Here is a 19,013-nt window from a genome sequence, read left to right on the forward strand (position 1 = left end):
CTCCCCGTCCCCCAACCCCCAGGAGGTAGAGGCGCGGTAGTGGCCGCGGGGCCGCGCCCGCCGCGCATGCGGAGGTTCCTCCACGAACGAACACACTGCTGTCGACTAACCTAAACGTCTGTTTCTAGAACTTAAGCACAGTTCCATCGGTCCTGGGGCGATGCTCGCTCTTCCACTCGCAGCCTGCGGAGTTGGGGGTGTCATACACAGCTCTTCTGGGGGTGGTCTTTTGTTTTCCGAGCTTGAGATGAGGCTACTGGAAAAAAAATTCAAGTTTGTACCTTTTTTCCCACAGGTGAGAAGCGTTTTTAATAGATTTGTATTTTTTTCAACTTTGTGCTCTTTAGACATTTAAATGAAACAAAAAAGACTTTTGCTTTTTAACTTTTAGTTTGCTTTTGCGATTTAATGGCCTCAGAGCCCCAGGGGTTTTTTTTGTCTTATTTATGGAGAAGAAAACGGTCATTTTGTCCAGCGCACTGTGACGTCCCCACTCAGGCCCGGCCCTGGCCCTCCCTTGGTACTTGGAACCGAAGTTACAGATATATATTAAGATAATTAATAATGTACAAAACTTTATTTGCCTTATTATGCAGAAGTGTAGAAGGGTTTCTTTTTCGGTTTGTTTTTTTAAAAAAAAACACAAACAGTGTAAATAGTCTGTTAATATAAATATATGATGTTATTAAATTCTTTACCTGGGTAGACTTTATAAAAACGGTTTCTAGAAACTCCTCTGGTTATCTGTTTAACGTGGTCACAAAAACCCACCCGCTGTCACTTGGAAATGCCCTGAGACGTTTAACTGCAGCACCGTCCTTCAACTATGCAAGCGCTCAGGGCGGCCGGGCCGCCGGGGGGACCACGGAGCGGCCCTGGGACGTGTGTGCACCTTGTGCTAACTGTGCGGCGTCCTCGGGATCCACCCCAGACAAGTAGGGCTTGGGAGGTGAAAAGGCTAAAGGCACAAAAGAAGTAACTTCTCACGGAGGACATCAGCAGACGTTTGTCTCATGTTTTCCCACCGGCCAAGGCCTTGGCATGATTTCCTTTTGGTTTCAGGCTTACTTTCATAACCCCGTGAATGTCACCATGCCCTGTTGTCAGCGTACCTTGTTTGCTGGCATCCACACCTGTGTCCTCGGCGTTTGAGCCTTGGTTCGGCCATCTGTAGCTGTTTGCTTTCTTCGGTTCTGTATCCTCAACCCTGTGTTTCCACTGTAGACTCCGGTTATTTTAAACATTCTGTTCTCACATCAACCAATGAAGGTAAATACAGCCTTGATTTTGGATGGACAGGTGGTTGAGTGTTTTGTGGGGCTTTGTGACAGCTGGGGGTCGCGCACCCACCCTCAGTTCCTTCCCGCACCCTGGCCGCTGCCACCACCAGGGCTGCCCGGTGGAGCGCCGACGTCGCCTCGCCTCGCCCCGCTCCCCCAGGCCGTTCAGCCTCATCCCTCTGACCTTTGCCTGCCACCTCCAGCTGGGTCTTCAACTCCGCTTTGGTCACGTGGTCCCCACCCTGTCATCTGCCACGTCACCCCTGTATGGAACTTGTCCGCTGGGTTGGTCTTCTCTGTGCACCGGCTGTCGGGGTGCACGTGCAGGGCGGGGCGGGCCTTGCCCCCCGCTGCCCCAGCAGAGCAGGTGGTGCTGTTGGAGAGGTGAGAGCTCAGGAGGGAGGGGAGCAGGGCCACCGCTGGCTGCCTCCACCCGCTGGAGGAGAAGGGCGAGGGGGCGCCTGCCCTGTACTGGGGACCGCAACTACTTGAGCACTGGGCCCTTACTCCTGCCCTGGCCGTGGTTTAGAAATGGGGCCCTGGCACTGTACCCCAAGTGGATTGGCCTCCTTGGGTGAGCAGCCAGGGCCTAAGCAGGGCCTCTGAGCCCATGACGGTCCCCATGGAGGGTTGGGGGGGGTGCCCTTCATCCCCAGGGACAAGCTCCTGGTCACCGTTGCACCCTGGAGCACCAGCCAGGGGCTTCTCCAAAGGGGTTTGGTTCCCGGGGACCAGCGCCACTGGGCCGCAGTGCCTTCCTCTTGCACATCTTGGTTTTCTCCGGTCTCAGTTGTAGCCTACACAGCAGAGCTTCAGGGGCACCCCGTCACCGAGTTCTCCTGTGATGGACTGGGGAGGCTCATGGCCACGCCCACCCTGGGCTGCCCCCCACCCCGCTGCAGGGTCCCTGCAGAGCAGGCAGTGAGAAGCAGAGGCCCAGCCGGCTGGCGCCCAGGGCTCTGGGACCCCACCCGTAGGTGTAGTTGCAGGGTGGGTGCGATTCACGGTCTGCCCTTGACCAGTTTCACTTGGGAGTCCAGGGATGTCACGTGAAGAAATTAAATACTTGAGTTAAAGCCAAAGGACACAGTCTGCACTGAACCACAGGGACCAGGGGAGTAGGCCTGCGCGGCTTGCCTTTTCCCAGACAAGGGCCCCTAGCAGCGTGTCACCTGCAGGGTAGTGCTGGTATCTGCCCTGGGGCAGGCCATCCCTAAGGGACGTCCTTTTCAAGGGATCGTGCTCTCTGATGGAGTATCATCCAGAAGGGCACGGTTTTTGATGGAGCAAAATCAGTAACGGAATTTTCCCACTGGGGGGCGCCCTCCGTGCTGGCTCATCACCCGACAAGGGCCGCAGTCTACGAAAGTGGCCCATAGGGACCGTTGTCTGTAAGGCAGCACCAACCTCCAGGGACCCACAGTCCACGCTGGAGTGCCACCCCCTAGGAAGCGTCTGTGAAGTTAAATGATTGTCAAAATTTTTCAATAAAAGGGTTAAAAGATAGAATTTATAGTTGATAAAATCCCCTAGAAGGTAAAACAAAAAGCGAGTTGAAAATGTGAGAAAAGGTGAACGACTTAGACGGCCTTTCCAGGATGTCCCTCATCCAACTGATAGAATTTGGGCGGCGGGGAGAAAGCTAAGTGCAGTGGGACATTTTAAAGGAGCGATCTTAAAACATCCTGGCCAAATACCAGTCAAGAAAAAGACGTATCAGACACGCAAGGATTCAGACAGACATTCATTCCCTGCGTCTCTTCTTTGCAAGCCACTGGAAGAAATATTCCCGTAAAATAAGGGTGTAAACCACGTGAAAGAGAAAGAGAGGGGCCCAGGAGGACACCCTCCTGGCCCAGGAAGGAGGTGGGAAGCCTTGGGGGAGGCTGTGAGCACAAAGTTTGCTGCTGTTCTTGCAGACAGTTTCTCTATGTGAACTTTAGGGTTAGCTTGTCAAATTTTGTTAGTTTTTTCCTGTCACTTTTATACTGGGATAGCATTGGATTTATAGACAAGTTTGGGAGGAATTGACACTTTTACAATGTTGATCCTTCCTGACCCATCACAGGACTCTCACTAATGTATTTAAGTTTCCTTTTCGGGCTCTTGGTAAAGGTTTTAATTCTCTTCAGCTGTCTCGCAGCTTCTCGTGTGTACTGCCAGGTGTTTGACGCTCGCGGTAAAGCTGCGTGTCGCGCTGGTCGTTACGACAGTGCAGAGCAGCTCCTGGTTCGCGTGTCCGCCGTGGGTCTCTCTCCCTTCCTGTGGCATTGGTGCTGCTTGCCGAGCACCCCGCAGCCTCCAAGTGCACGGGAGGGCTGCACCACTGGCCCCCGTGTGTGGACGGAGCTGTGGGACTCGCCCTGGTCATCGTCAGCCGTGTTAGGGCATAAGCTGCTTCTGAGCAGGGACGCTCGATCGCTGGTGTGGCGTCCCCCGGGGCCTCAGCAACCAGGACTGTTCCCGAGCGGGCTGCACTGTGGGGCTCGTGGTGGGAAAGCACAGAGCAGAGTCCTGAGACGTGGGGCTGTTCGTCATGGCAACACAACCGGACCTCTCCTGACCAAGGTACTGACCAAACCTCCTAGCAGTTCCAACTGCCTTTCTGTTGGTTCTCTTACTTTCCAGTTAGACTGGGAGGTCGTCTTCAGGCAAGAACAGTCTGGCTGTCCTCCAGCATCTTCTCGCTGTCCCCTCGTGCTGTCTCCTCGTGCTGTCCCCTCGTGCCACCCCGGGGCTGGCACTTACGTGCTGTACGTATATAGTGGGTAGTTTGACGTTAGGTCACCAGGTTTTCTTCGTTAGCTCACTTTTTAAAATTTTTAAATCAGACACAGGTGTTCAGTATCTGTTAGCTGGCCGTGTGGGTTTTCTCTTTGAGTCGGATAACGTCACACATGGCACAAACAGCTGTCCTGACTCTGAACCGCCTTTGTGCTTAGGCACTCAAGTTCTTGTGAAATGGCCAAGTCCGAGCAAGCAAACCCGTGCTCTTCGCTTGACCCTCGCTGCCTTGAGCCAGGCACTCCATTTTTAAATGGTTTTGTAGGTTGCGCACTTGACCACTTTAACCCAACAGGTGTGTGGGGGTTTTTTTGGTTTTTTTTTTTTTTTGGCTGCGTTGGGTCTTTGTTGCGGTGCGTGAGCTTCTCATCGCGGTGGCTTCTCTTGTTGCGGAGCATGGACTCTAGGTGCCCGGGCTTCAGTAGTTGTGGCATGGGGACTCAGTACTTGTGGCTTGTGGGATCAGTAGTTGTGGCGCATGGGCTTAGTTGCTCCGCGGCTTGGGGGATCTTCCCGGACAAGGGCTCAAACCCGTGTCCCCTGCATTGGCAGGCGGATTCTTAACCACTGCGCCACCAGGGAAGTCCCTCAACAGCTCTTTGGTGACCAAATTTTATTCTGCTTCTCCGAGTCCTGAGGAGGAAGTTGAGACTTAGTTTCCTGTGCCTCCGTGGCTGTTTAACACATTGCCTGGCAACCTTGCCGACATCTTTCTGAGGATGTCACGTTCATCTGTGACCACATCTGTCCCCCAAGGAGGTCCCGGCGAGCCTGCCCCCGGCCAGGCAGGGGCACTGACCTTTTCTGATTTTAGGGGGTAACCCATCTCTTCAGCATTACTACCTGGTCTCAGAGACAGTTTGGGCAGTTTTTATCTTCCTGGGAATGGGTCTGCTCTCTGAGGAATGTGGGCGCATCAAGCGAATGGGTCCACACAGCACGCTTCTTCCAGTTTTTACAACTGTCTTTCCTCTGAGACTGTTGTCTTTCACGTTCCTCGGGCTCACTGGTGTCTCCTCTTTTGTCAGTCAGACTCTCAGAGGTTTTTCTATTCTATTATATTTTGCAAAAGCCAAACTTTGGGTCTTCCCTCCCTCCCGTGCCCCTCACGCCCGCAGGACGCAGCGCCCCCGCCCTCCTTCTCCCCAGCAAACCTCCCAGCGCTCGGGGCTCCCTGCCCGCGGGTCCTGCAGGGCCCACGCCACCCCGAGGCTCCAGCCGCCGGCGCTCGCCGCATCGGTACCACAAAGCGCCCGCTTTCTCTCCAGCCACGTTACCGTAGCCACAAAGCGCTTCCAGGGCCATGCTTGTGCTCAGCCCGCAGCACCTAGGGGATTAGCCACCTAGAGACTTAATCCGAAACCCTACCCAGGGAGCCGACACCTCTTGTCACTTCTCATCAGAGTTTTGGGGGAAACCACGCAGAGTAAGTGTCTCCAGTGTAGGCCACTTGTCCCGAGCGCGAAGCTCCCGTCCCCTGACCGTCTCCCCATCGTGGCCCTGCGTCCCGGGGAATTATCGATAGTTTCGTGACCCACTGGGCTTTAAGCCAGAGCTTCTTAGCGCAGGAAGTGGCCGCGCTGAGCAGTGACCGCCAGGCAGAGCCTGCAGCGGGGAGGTGGCTTCATCTCTCCCCACGTGGATAGAGGGACGGCGCCAAGTGCTCACAGGCCGGGCGGCCCCGGGCCGCGGGCTCGGCCTTTCTTGGCGCTGGAAGCCTGCCAAAGTGTCAGGGGTCTGAGGGGGCAGTTTCCGTTTGGGGAGATGAGAATTTGTGGAGATGGTGGTGGACGGTCGCTCAGTGCGAATGTACTGAATGCCCCTGGGCTGTGCGCTTAAAATGGCTGAGAGAGAAATTCTTAGGTCATGTGTATTTTACCACAGTCTTTCAAAAATTGCATTCTGTGACTACAGAATAAGAAGTTTGGGGGAAGAAAAAAAGGAAAACTGTAGACCCACTTCCTGCCCACGGCGGACAGGCGTCTGCAGCATTTTGCGTGTGAACTTGGGGGCGAGGACGCCTGGGGGCACCCGTGGAGACCGCTTTCTCGCCTGCAGAGGAGGTCGTCCCGTCCTCCCCGTGTCGTGGGAGACGTTGTGCGACTTGCTCTGGACGAAGAAACAATCACCCAAGTCTCTTCCGCAGGGTGGTGCCCGGGACCGTGGGCCCCGGCCCCCAGCACTGCGGCAAAGTCCCCGCGGCCGCCCAGCCACCAGGCCTCAGAGGCGGGGCCGCCACCATCCAGTGACCCCCGTGAGCCCCTGTGGAAAGTGGCCCTCGCATCACCTGTCGCCAGCTCCCTTGCAGACCCCCTCCTCCTGCTCTGCCTGGCCCTGGACCCGAGGTGGATCCCGGGGTCCCTCCTCCGAGGAGCCCTCGGTCTGCCATCAAATCAGGGCCGTCCAGGATGGCAGGAGGCCAGCGGGGGGGGACCCGGAGGACCTTCAAGGGGACAGATGAGAACCCCACCCGGGGCCCCTCCGTGAACCGCCGCTTCCTCTCCCTCCCTTCCCAGGGCCTGGGGCCCAGCAGCTCTTCCCGCCCGTCTACGGTGTTTCTAGAACGACTTGGAGGGTGTCACGGGCTGAACTGTGTCCCCCAGATTCACAGGTTGAAGCCCTGACCCCGGGACCTCAGGATGTGACTCTGCGTGGAGACGGGGCCTTTAAATGGGTGACGGAGGGAGAACGAGGTCATTAGGGTAGGGCAGAATCCCACGGGACGGGCGTCCTGAGAACAGACACAGGGAGCACCACGTGGAGACACGGGGAGGACGCCGCGTCCACGCCGCCCCGAGGCTCTGTCAGCCGTGCGCGCGGGGGCAGCTCGCCCCGGACACCACGTTCTCTGCCCGGCCTCGAGGGGACCAGGCTCTCCTGGAGGGGGAGGAGCGCGGGCTCCGGCCGATCCCCGCGGAGGGACACACCCTACCCCCACCCCCCCGCCAGGAATCTCCTCGGATGCGGCGCTCACCCGGGCTAACCTGCGCGAGGCCGGCAGCCAGTGGGCAAACTGCTGTTTTCCTGCTGCAAAGGGGAAACGTCGGGGTCTGTCCGCATCCCCGGAGGAGCGAGCCGCTGGGGCGCCCCGGGGCCTGGCCGGCTGCCGACCCCCAGCGCCACCTGGCGGCCGCGGGCGGAACTTCCCTTGTGCCCGCGGCGTGCCGGCGGGTGGGGCCGCTGTGGGTGCATCGAACAACAGAACCGGCGAGACGCCCGCGCGGCGGGCCCAGCGCCCCAGGAGCTGAGGCGCCATGAAGCAGGCGGAGCGTCCGCAGCATCGGAAGGCCCCGCACCTGAGGACACACGGAGGGGCCGGCACTAGGGCGGCCGGGGTCCCGCTGAGAACCAGGCGTCTGAGTACGGACTCGGCTAAGGGCGCCCCGTGGCTCTGCGGGCGGATCCCGGGAGGCCCTGCGGCGCGAGACCGGCTCCCGGAGAGGGAGGGGTCGGTGGGCAGAACCTCAGGGAACGAGGCGGGGACAAGGTCGGACACTGCTGGCCGTGCGGGGGACCCTGCGCCACAGCGAAGGTCCCGCCGCTACCCCAGAGTCTCCAGAATATTTTGAGCTAAGGAGAGCGATCCTTCTGGTTTTGCTGGGTTTATTTTATTTATTTATTTTTGGCCTTGCTGGGAGCGGGGCCGGGCGGGCATGTGGGATCTTAGTTCCCCAACCGGGGATTGATCCCGTGCCCCCGCCAGGGGAAGTCCCGGTTTTGTTGTTGTTGTTGTTTAGTTTATTTATTTATTTATTTATTTATTTATTGGCTGTGTTGGGTCTTCATTGCTGGGCGCGGGCTTTCTCTAGTTGCGGTGAGCAGGGGCTACTCTTCGTTGCGGTGCGCGGGCTTCTCATTGCGGTGGCTTCTCCTGTGGAGCACGGGCTCTAGCCGCGTGGGCTTCCGTAGTTGTGGCTCGTGGGCTCTAGAGCGCAGGCTCAGTAGTTGTGGCGCACGGGCTTAGTTGCTCTGCGGCATCTGGGATCTTCCCGGACCAGGGCTTGAACCCGTGTCCCCTGCAGGTGGATTCTTAACCACTGCGCCACCAGGGAAGTCCTGTTTTGTTGTTTTTAAAGAACGAGCTGCAGTCACTCTGGGATCCACTTCCCGCCCACTGGGATAGCCAGGACCAAGAAGACAGACCATAAGCAGCGTTGTGCAGGGTGTCGGCAGGCTGGGAGCCTCGCAAAGCGCCCGTGGGAGTGTGACAGGGCGCGGGTGCTTTGGAGAGCAATCTGGCATTTCCTAAAAGGTGAGACGTGGAGTAACTGTATGCGCCAGAGTCCCACTCCTGGTACAGGCCCAGAGAATTAAAAACCTGTGTCCACAGAGGACGTGTATAGGAATGTGCAGAGCCACTTCACTCAGAAGAGTCGAAAATGGAAAGAACCCGAGTGTCCCTCCACGGGTGCTGGTAGACAGCATGTAGGTGCAGCCACTCGGTGGAATGTTACTCAGCCACAAAAAGGAGCAAAGTTCTGCCTCACTTGACAACGTGGATGGGCCTTGAGAGCATCGCGATCCGTGAAGGAAGCCACAGCGGCCCGGGATCGTGTGAGTCCGTCTCCACGGAGCGTCCAGGGCAGGCAAAGCCGCAGAGACAGAAGGTGGACGAGTGGTGGCCTGCGGGGGAGAGGGCGGCGCGGCGGACGCCGGACGGAGCCCCGAGGCCTGCCCGGCCTCCTGCAGACTCGCCCGCCCAGAGGACCCTGGGGGGAGGGGGGCGCCCTGCGGTGAACCTCGACCCACGACCCACGGGCGGCGCCGGCCCCAGGGCTGGCCCAAGCGTCCTCTCCTTGCCCATCTCCCCGAGAGCCCTGCATGCCAAGCGGCCAGCCGCGGGGGGGCCTCAGCTCGTGGCGGCTGCCTGTTTCCTCACGTCTGTCCCGCTTCCCTGCCGCACAAGCTCAAACACACCAGCGTCCCCAGGGCTCCACCAGACTCGTTTCACGTGGGGCTCACGAGCGACAGTAAAGTCTCCCCCAGTCGGGCGAGCCGCGAGCAAAGCCACAGGCTGACGCACCCCTCACAACCGGGGCCTGGCCTCTCGTCGCCCCCGGAAGCCCTGCTGCGGCCAGTCGTGCCGCCCCCAGCCTGCAGCCGCCTGGGCCCAGTTGGGCCTCTTCTGGAGAATCGCGTGGATGGGACCTCGCGGGCGTGGCCTCTGAGGCCGCTCCTCCTCGGGCGGCGGGGCCTCCCGTCCGGGGATGCACCACGTTTGTCCACTCACGCAGCAGCGTCAGGAGCAAGAATGAAGAGCTTGAGCGGGTCAGGGTGCGACACAGGTGTTCAGCGCGCCCGGTGAGTGTGTGCGCGGCCGCCCCCCGCCCCCCGCTGCTCGCGAGGCCGCCGGCGTCCCGTCCGCCGCGGGTGCCCCAGGCTCTGCAGCCTGGCGGCCCTTGGTCCGTCTAATCACAGGCTGGACCTCAGCCTGCTCTGCGTTTCCCTCGGGACTAACGATGGTGGACCAGCTTTCTCGTGCGTCTGAGCTGTCTGTATATTGTCTTGGTGAAATGTCCGTTCAAATTTTTTGTCTTGTTTTTAATTGGGTTGTTTTTTTTTAATTTATTTTATTTATTTATTTTTGGCTGCGTTGGGTCTTCATTGCTGCCTGCAGGCTTTCTCTAGTTGCAGCGAGCAGGGGCTTCTCTTGTTGCGGAGCAAGGCTCTAGGCACACAGGCTCAGTAGTTGTGGCACGTGGGCTCTAGAGCGCAGGCTCAGTAGTTGTGGCTCACGGGCCTAGTTGCTCCGTGGCATGTGGGATCTTCCTGGACCAGGGCTTGAACCTGTGTCCCCTGAATTGGCAGGCGGATTCTTAGCCACTGCGCCACCAGGAATGTCCCTTAATTGAGTTGTTTTCACTTAACTTTTGAGAGTTTTTTGTATAGTCTGCATCCGAGTCCTTTGTCAGATGTGTCATTTCTCGTCTGTGGCTTGTCTTTTCATTCTCTTAACAGTGTCTATCACAGAACAAAAGTTTTTAATTTTTATGAAATCCAATTTATCTAATTTTTCTGTTATGTGTGGTGTTTGGTCATGACTAAGACCTCTTTGTCTAATCCAAGATCATGAAATATTCTCCTCTTTTTCTTCTAAATGCTTTACAGTTTTATGTTTTACATTTAAATCTATTCTTTTTTTAAAAAAAAAAACTATACTTTGTGGCTTACCTGGCTTGTTCTCACTATTAGGGTGGGAGCGACGGCTTCTCATGACTTACTCTGCAAGTACTGTCATAGTCATCTCCAGCCCAGGAGGAGCGGGCAGAAGCGGGGAGGCACAGGGCGGAGAATTGTTTTAGCAGAGCCCAGAAAAGCAGCCTGGTGTCTGCGGGGTGGGTGCTGGGCACAGAGGAAGGTGACAGTTACATTTCTGGCACTCTGGGTGCAGAGGAGCGGCTCTGGTGTTTGCCCCGAGAAGCCACCAGAGGGAACAGTTTCTAGATCAGCCAGCACTTCTGCTCCAGGGGAAGGTGGGACCAGTGGGAGGCCCCCCCCCAGGGGTCTTTAGCGGGCTCCAATGTCCTCACTGCGCCATCCGCAAGGTCAGGGGAGCCTTTCCAGTTGGAACGGCCAACTGATGACTTTTACCTGCAGTGACCAGTCATCTGTGTGCGCCTGCGGGGGAGGGACATGTCTGCACCTGCCCTTTCCTCTGGGGAGACTCAGTCTCTGGTGAAGGGGGCTCCTTAGGACGGTGCTGAGCTGAGACCTGGTGTCTCCACGTCCACAGAAACACTCACTCAGTCGGGAGGTTTACTGATGCTGAGTTATCACCTCGAGGTTCCAGTAGGGGCCACCGGATGCGGGCGGTCTCAGGAGTTCACAGCTAGACGTCTGATACCTGCAGGTTTTCATCATCCCGGGAAGAGCAGCCTGAACACATGCGGGGCTCGGGGTCCAGGCAGGTCTCCAGGGCACAGACCGGGTCCAAGTCACTAGAAGACACATTAGAATTAGGAAACACACGGGGAGACGCAGCCTTCGGGCAGCTGGATTGTAAGGGCCACACTGTCCTCAGGACCGACAGTCCGCGCCTCTGGGCAAGGCTGCCGGCGGAGCGGCCTGGTTGTCTCCGGCACCCTCGGGACACCTGTGGACTCACTGTCGTGGCACCTGCTGTACCCACCGCCGCTCTGGGTGCTGACGGGCCAGGCGGGCGTGCTCAGGAAGCTCTGGCTCTCACCCTCGGGGCTCAGACACACCTTCTCCGTCAGACTGCAGTCACGGGTCCCGGGGTCCGAGCTTGGGCACCAGAGTGTCATCTCCCAGCCGCTCGCCGTGCCCCTCCGGTCACCGTGCCCCACCTCCCTCTGCGCCCCCCCCACCCCGTCCTCCGCGGTGTCTTCAGGTCCTGCGGCCTGGGGGGCCGCCTCACTGAGCTCCTTCCTCTGGGGAAGGCGATGGGGGGGAGGCCCCCGAGACAGTCCTTCCCTTCGTCCAGCCCCACAGGAGTGAGTCCCGGTGCTGCCCCGTCCCGTGGGTCCGCCCCTCGCCGCTGTGCTGGCCCTTCCCCGGGCGTCCAGCGCCATGTCCTGCTGCGACCCTGGTGGACCTGAGAACCCACCCCCCGGGACCCGTGTCCTTTTCTGACGCCTCATCCGGGCTCTGCTTCAGGAAACGGGAACAGAGGCCGATCTGCAGAGGCAGTTGGCGGCCTCTCCTGGGAGGGGACACACCACTTCCAGGTCACTGCCCGCCCGCCCGCCCTCAGGCCAGTCGCTGGAGTTAGCCCCACAGGCAGGCTGGACCCGGTTCCAGGACTCACCCAGGGCAGGCACTGGACCAGGACGCCGCTCCGGGGGATGCAGCGGTGGGGGCCGACCTCGTTCGGCTGGATGTAGCACTTGCTGCGGCACTCGCCGTGGTCCGTGCAGCGGCCCCCGTTGGGCTGGGGGCCGTGGCCCGTGCGGTAGCCCCCGTTGGGCTGGGGGCCGTGGTCCGTGCGGTAGCCCCCGTTGGGCTGGGGGCAGCGGTCAGGGCCAGCAGACGGCCCCCTCCGGCCCCGCGGCCCTTGGCCTCACCTTGCGCCACGGCACGCACTGCAGGAAGATGCTCTTGGCCATGCAGTACGTCTGCAGCCCGAAGCTGCTGGTGACACAGCAGCCGCTCCGGCACTCCGTGTGGTCCAGGCAGGTGTGCCCGTTCGGCTGCGGGAAAAGGAGACCTGGTCCCTTCTGCCAGGCCCCCGGCCCTCCTTCCCAGGGTCCGCCCTCCCCGGCCTCTCGCCCCTCGCCGGCCCGGGCAGGGCACACCTTCTGCCAGGACAGGCACTGCTGGAAGACGGCCTGGGGGCTGCAGAACTTCTGGGGACTCAGGCTGTTGGTGACGCAGCCGCCTCTCTGGCACTCTGAGTACGCCTCGCAGGCCTCCCCGATGCCCTGCCGAGTCAAGGCTCCCCCACCTGTGCCCGCCGCAGCCCCGTGTGCTCCCCCACCCTGCAAACTTGGCTCGCCCGCCTGACACTGCTGGAACATCCGCAGACCACGGGGGTCCAGAAGACGGAGAGCCGGGGGAGGGAAGCAGAGGGTAAACTGAGGCACGGAGGACGGAAGCGGCGGGCAGGGAGGGGTGCCACGAATGAAGCTTCCAGCCCCTCCCCACGCTCTCACGGTTTACAGGTGAGACGCTGCGGCTCAGAGAGGGTAGGTGACCTGCCCGGGATCACAGGGCCAACAAGTAGTTGGACTGAAGCCCAGGCCTGCCGCCCGCCCACCACCTGTGAGGGGCCCTCCACTCGGCTCTCAGAAATCTCCTTCACAAGCTCAAAACTACTGAGGGTCCCAAAGAGCCGCTGTTCCGCGTTTACTGTTCTGGGAAAGTCACTTCAGCTCTCAAGGGCTGAGAATAAAGGCGTCTGGGCTCAGGGTCGGGGCGGCCCAGCGGGTGAGACCCGAGGACAGAGGAGGAGCCGCCCAGAGACCAAGCAGCCAGGAGGGCCCCGGGGAGGGGCCGTGCGGCACGGAGTCCTCCCTGCCGCTTCTGTGCAGGGGCCGCCGCGGACCAGGCAGGACGAGGGGATCAGGGCGGCGACACACAGCCCCCAGGACAGCCAGTCGCGTTGTCTCCGCTGGCACCCACGATGCACACGAGCTGATCACTGCCGCCCCGCACCCGCTGCCCCTCCCCCCCGCTCCCCTGGGCCCGCCCCCTGCCATTCCACGCCGCGCTGGGTCCCTGGAGCAGCTTCTGTCCCAGGTCGCAGGGCACTGGACTGGGGACTTGGCGCCGGGCCTGGGCGTGAGTCAGGAGTCAGCTGTCCCGGGGGCCTGAGAGCCTTGGGAGGCGGGCGTGCTCACAGGCTGGGCGTGGGAGGGGGGACAGAAGAGGGAGCACAGAGCCGGGGCAGGAAAGCAGGCTGGGAGCCAGGGGCCCCGCGGGCCTGGGTGCGGGCAGCCCTGCACCGTGCAGCGACAGGGGGCAGGGACGTGTAGCTCACCTTGTGGGACCGTGGCAGGTGCGTCCCCCGCGTCGTCACCAGGGTCGCGGGCCGCAACCTGAGCAGCAGCAGATGCCCAGCGCTGGCCGTGGCGCGTGGCCTGTTGGCCCCCGAGAGGCCCCGGCCGCAGGGCTCCTGCCCCTCCCATCCTGGGGCTTTCTCCATCCAGATGGATTTTTAAACATGAATAGTCATTGTTTTCTTAGAGGGGTTTTGTTTACGAGATTGGGCAGGAAGTGCAGAGTTCCCGTACATGCCCCTGCCCCGCCTCTGTTTCCATTATCAGTATCTTAGTTGGTGTCATGCATTTGCTGCAGTCCATCAAGCGATTTGGATACATTATTATAAACCAAAGCCCACCGTTTCATGAGGGTTCGGTCTTGGTGTTGTACATGCGATGGGCTTGGACACATGTATGAAGTGTACCTACGCTTGAGAATCATATGGGGTCGTTTCACTGCCCAGAAACTCCTCTGTGCTCTGCCTGTTCGTCCCCCAGCCCTGGCACTGCCCACCCCGACCCCCGATCCCTTCACATCCCCATGGCTGTGCCTTTTCCAGACCGTCCCAGGGTTGCAGCTGTGCAGTGTGTCACCTTTCAGGTGGCTTTTCCCACTTCCTAATACGCACCTGAGGGTCCTCTGTGTCACTTTAGGGCTTGGTAGCAAATTTCTCTTTATCACTGAGTGGAAAATGTATTTTCAACAGCCTTTCTCTGGGGAGCGATCGAGCCCTTTATTGGTTTAGACAAGAGCGTCTCTGAGGTTAGCGCACCCAGAATCTCTCCTCACTTCTCTTTTGGGCCCACCTTGGCAGCGGTCCCCTCTGGTCTCCAGCTCTGGACCCTGCGATGTGACAGGACGAGTGTCCTCAGGACCCACGGCCCTCACCCTCAGACTGTCCCAGGTCACTCTATTTGTTGCGGGGCATCTGGGGAGACCGCCGGGCCTTTCTGGGCCCTAGTTCCCCTCCCTGTGAAATGAGGGGTGGGCCCCCTTTGAACCGTCGGTTTTCAGATGATTCCGTGAAGCACGGGGTCATCTGCCTCGCGAAGCACTGTGGAAATCTGCTTTTTAAACTCCCGCACCTGTTCTGGAGCACGCCCAGCCCTTCAGAGCCTTCCGGAGAGCAGAGCCGGGTGGAGCACAGACAGGGAGCGGGGGTGGCCTGGGGGTGGTGCCCCCCCCCAGCCCGCCCAATCGGGACAGAACCTCAGACCAGGAAAGTCGTCGTGGGCAGGGGCCTGGTGGGGCAGCAGTGTTGGGTACCTGGGGGTGGGCGGGCAGGGGTCTGGAAAATCTCCTGCGCATTGCACCTCACGCAGAGCACCCTATCCAAACAACCAGGGCTGTATTTGCTCCAGAACCATTCCTGCCCGTCAGCACAGACTCTTTCGGCCCCATGCAAATATCCAGAAATTACCCTGTGCCTTCAGTAAGGACAGAATGGAGCAACACGGAACATCTCAGAGTGGCTTCGTTTATACTTTTGTTGATGAAAATGGCAAGTCACAGGACACGTCACTTCTCTGAGTTTTGGTTGTCTGTAATTTTAGAGTTAAATTTATCTACAGTAAACCATAGCTCATGAGCCACAAAAGCAGCGCTAAAGCATTTCATTCTGAAGCTTCGCTCTTTCAAAAGAGACACAATAGCGTGAACTCAGAGCCCTGTTTGGATCTGCGGATGCCGAGAAGTGAAGGTGCAGAGAAAAGAGAGCAGAGGGTGCAGGTCTTAGTGACAACAATACCACGTCTCATTTAAATTTCACCTTTGAAAAAGCACCTCAAAGTCTATTTCAACGTGTTCGACAACAGTGTTTTAAACTTTTCCCCTCAAAAAAAAAGCACCTGCAAACCTGGGACACACCTTTCCCACACGTGCGTCCTACGTGCTGGCAGAGGTCCAAGTGTGTCTGCAGGTCTCCCTGCAACCCCATCACAGGTCGGCAGATGTGAGCAGGCCGTTCTGGGTCCTGGGGCCTCACCGGGCGCCGCCGCCCGCACTTCCAGGCCCCGGCCCCGCCCAGGATCCTGTCCCTCCACTCAGAATCGGCCCTTGGGAGGAGGGTAAGTGTTTCCACGGTGGAACCCAAGACACACTCTCTGGTCCTGGGAGACTGAACCTACAGACAGACCCACAGCCTGGAGCAGCCACCCTGGGGAGCTGGCCAAAACTCTCAGTGACCCCAGATGCCAGCCCCAGGTCAGTGACCCCAGCTTCCCTGGCTTTGCCCCTCCTCCAACTCAGGACCAGCCTGAGAAGCCAAATATGCCCCCTGACCCATCACACGGGACCCCCGTATCAGTCTGCCAGGCTGCATAACAACCCCACAGACGAGGACGGCCTTGTATCCTGGAGCCCGGCAGGCCAGGTGTGGGCAAGGCTGGTTCCCTCTGAAGCCTGTCTCTTTGGCCGTCTCCTCCCCTGCGCGGTGGACCAGCCCCCATGCTGGGCAAGCTCTGGACAAGCGCCCTTGTGCTGACCACGGCGCTCTGCCCTGCTGCTGACCTGTGAGGGCCACCGGACACAGGCTCCAGGGACGGCGCGGGAACTCACTTGTTTTCCTTCATAGCAGGTCAGAGGTCTCAGATGCCTCAAATCACACGATTAAAGGAAAATGACACCAGACAGTTGAGTCGTACAAGCAGTTTCCAAGATAAATGGCAACCCCACAGCCATTGTAGGAACTTTGTAAACCCTGTTCCCACATCATGTCAAACCTATCAAATGTAATCATTATGTCACAACTACGTAAGAGCGAAATTTCAATCACAACTTGAACACCTTTAACTTTCAAACCTGCAGTGTTCTTTTTGTACTTTAAACCAGGAAAAAAATATTTTCTGGTCTCAAACCTTAGGCCCTTGAAAAGTTCGCAGACCCAGTTTACGCAGTTGGGTACCATGTGCCTGATCCATCAGCCCACACAGCGTGGGAACACCGTACCCCTCGGAGAAAGTCCAGTTCATGGAAGGTCACGGCCCACCTGTGCCCACAGCCCCATCACTCACAACAGCCGAGGGGGGAGCAGCCCGAGGGTCCATCGATGGATGATGGACAAACAAAACGTTTGTCCACATAATAGAACACTATTGTCCTTAAAAAGGAAGGACACTCCAGCACCTGCTACAACACAGAAGAACCTGGAGGACGCGATGCTCAGTGAGATAAGCCAGGCGCCAAAGGACAGATTCTGTGTGGTTGGTTCCCACTATGTGATCCTTCCTGGAGGAGTGAAATCCACAGAGACGGGAAGCAGGAGGCTGGCTTCCAGGGTCTGGGGGTGGGGGGTGTTATTTTATGGGGACAGAGTTTCCGTTTGGGAAGATGAAAGAGTCCTGGAGATGAGGGTGGTGAAGGTTGCACAACAGTGAAAATGTGCTTAATGCCCCTGAGCTGTACACCTAAAACATGGTTAAGGTGGTAAATTCTGTATTGTACACATTTTACCGGAATTAAACTCAGGGCCCTGGAGGCATAGCTGGTCCTGAGCTTGAAGAACAGCGCATTCGCAGCCCCTGCTTATTCTGAAATCTCCTCTATGGATAGAATCTCTTTTCTCGGATATTCGTTTATAAGTCTCTCGGCTCAGGCATCTTTCCACGGTTTTGCCTTCCAACATCAACGTCAGGTGTGATTCCACAGCGTCTCAATCTGACAAAAGCCCGATGCCAAATCTTGCCCAAAACGTTACACATCCTGATAAATTAGATTATACAACCACAGGTACCATATTTAGAGCATAAACCCCTCGTGTTGGTCCCATACCCACCCGGCCTCACTTATTCTCCGAGCGGGGAGGCGGCTGAGCCTCTGGTGCCCACAAGGAGAGGTGACCCAAAGGTACAGCCCTGACGAGCGCTGGCGTGCAGGCCGCCCAGCACGCTCACACAGCAGAAGAATAAGGCGCGCCAGCAAACGTGTGGGAGTGGACATTCCCCGCAGAGAAACGCCCTCTGGTAGCTGATAACGGCTTAAATCCTCAGCGGCCCTACCTTTGAATCTTGGGTCCCACCGGCTCCTCTGTGTAGAAGTGAGGCTGGCCAGGCTGTGGCTTCCGGAAAAGACACCCAGCCCCCAAACAGAGATTCACCCAGGAGCCAGGCTCCAGGGAGCCTGGGGCAAAGCTGCCGCGGAATCGCGGGAGCAGCTCCCAGCCCCGCCTCTGTTCCCGCCTTCACCCTCTCGAGAAGTCTCCTCCCTCCTCAGGAGAAACCGGACACACAGTGGCCGGTGGCCGGGCCACACAGGAAGGCAGGACGCTGGCCCACGTGGGAACCCCAGGAACCAGCCGCAGCCTCTGCAGCCGTGGGCCCAGACGGCCGGCCCCAGGCCAGCGACCGCAGCTCCCCCGGGTCTGCCCGCCCCGACTCAGGACCAGCCCCTGCCCCATCCCGTGGGACGTCCCACTGCCGGTCAGCCGCCCTGCCTCCCCACGAGCACCCCTCAGGGTCCCTGGAGCCGACCTCTTGCACTCTCAGGGTCCCCACCCGCCTGCCTGGGGGGCTGCTGATTCGCAGCCCTGTTTGTTCTCACGGGGGTGGTCTGAACACAGTGTTCATTGTTACATTTCCTGACTTATTATTGACGACAAGCCAGGCTCTGCGGAAGAAGACTGAGTGTCCGCAGCCACCTGATCGCCTCGGAGGGGGTTCTTGGCCTCGTGTGGGAAATGGACCTGTCGACAGATTACATAACGTGTGGAAGATGCCTCTAAGGGAGCGGTGGGGATGCTGGGAGGGAGGACCGGGGTTCCCCAAGTGGGGATCCCCAGGTGGTGGGATGCAGGACAGAGGTCCAGGCAGAGGAGGGGGTGGGCCTGGGAGTTGGGGACGGATGGGAGGGTTGGGCCTGGAGAGCTGGCACAAGAACCTTCACAGGACCAGAGGGCGTCTCAGAAAGTTCTGGGCACCACGCAGGACAGGACGAGAGGCTGGCACTGCTGGACCACTGCAGTGGGTGCTGCCTGGGTGTGTGGGGCGAGGGCACCAGGGACCCAGGCCGACTCTGGGCTCTGGGGACGGGGGTGTGAAGGGCTCAGTTCCACACAGTGTTTCGGGGTCCACCACTGCCTAGCGGCCCCCAAAACCCAGCAGCCCGAAGGGCAGTTTGTGACTGCCTCTCGGGTCCTGTGGGCTGACTGGACTCAGCAGGGCGGTTCTCGCTTGGACTCACGCGGCAAAGGGCAGTCAGGTGGCACCGGGCTGGCGAAGTGACCTGAAGCCGCGACTTCTCCACCCGCTTGGCCACGGTGGCTGAATGGCAGGGGCACCTCCCCAACGTGGCTGCCTCACAGCACTGAGTCCCGGGGGACCAGCACAGGAGCCAGCATCACCCCAGAGACGCCCAGGTCAGTGTGGGAGGAGGAGTGACCAGAGCCAGGGCTGAACCCAGGAGTGGGCACGACTCCCAGGAGTGGAGACGAACCACCCAGGAGCAGACACGACCCCCAGGAGCGGACACGAACCCCCCAGGGGTGGACACGAACCCCCCAGGAGTGAACTCACA

At 59.1% G+C, this 19,013-nt stretch overlaps 1 protein-coding gene across 1 annotated transcript; it reads right to left on the reverse strand.

Moving 5' to 3' along the window:
- Nucleotides 1-9,828: 9,828 nt before the first annotated feature.
- Nucleotides 9,829-13,139, reverse strand: LRCOL1 (leucine rich colipase like 1). The gene is made up of 4 exons (XM_024739918.1): nucleotides 12,089-13,139; nucleotides 11,833-11,955; nucleotides 10,236-11,002; nucleotides 9,829-10,025 (listed from the first exon to the last, which is right to left on the reverse strand). Exons 1-3 carry the CDS (start codon nucleotides 12,539-12,541, stop codon nucleotides 11,000-11,002), a joined length of 579 nt encoding a protein of 192 aa, XP_024595686.1. The 5' UTR covers nucleotides 12,542-13,139; the 3' UTR covers nucleotides 9,829-10,025; nucleotides 10,236-10,999.
- Nucleotides 13,140-19,013: the final 5,874 nt, after the last annotated feature.

The sequence above is a fragment of the Neophocaena asiaeorientalis genome, unplaced genomic scaffold, assembly GCF_003031525.2.
Source record: "Neophocaena asiaeorientalis asiaeorientalis breed wild unplaced genomic scaffold, Neophocaena_asiaeorientalis_V1.1 scaffold757, whole genome shotgun sequence".
In the NCBI taxonomy this organism is placed as follows: Eukaryota; Metazoa; Chordata; class Mammalia; order Artiodactyla; family Phocoenidae; genus Neophocaena; species Neophocaena asiaeorientalis.

What these genes read in the sequence shown, in the direction of transcription:
- LRCOL1 (XM_024739918.1), bottom strand. Translation starts at nt 12,541, where the DNA reads ATGTTCCAGCAGTGTCAGGCGGGCGAGCCAAGTTTGCAGGGTGGGGGA. An exon ending in AGTGCGTGCCGTGGCGCAAG is followed by an intron (nt 11,956 to 12,088) that starts GTGAGGCCAAGG and finishes CACGGCCCCCAG; the next exon opens with CCCAACGGGGGCCGCTGCAC.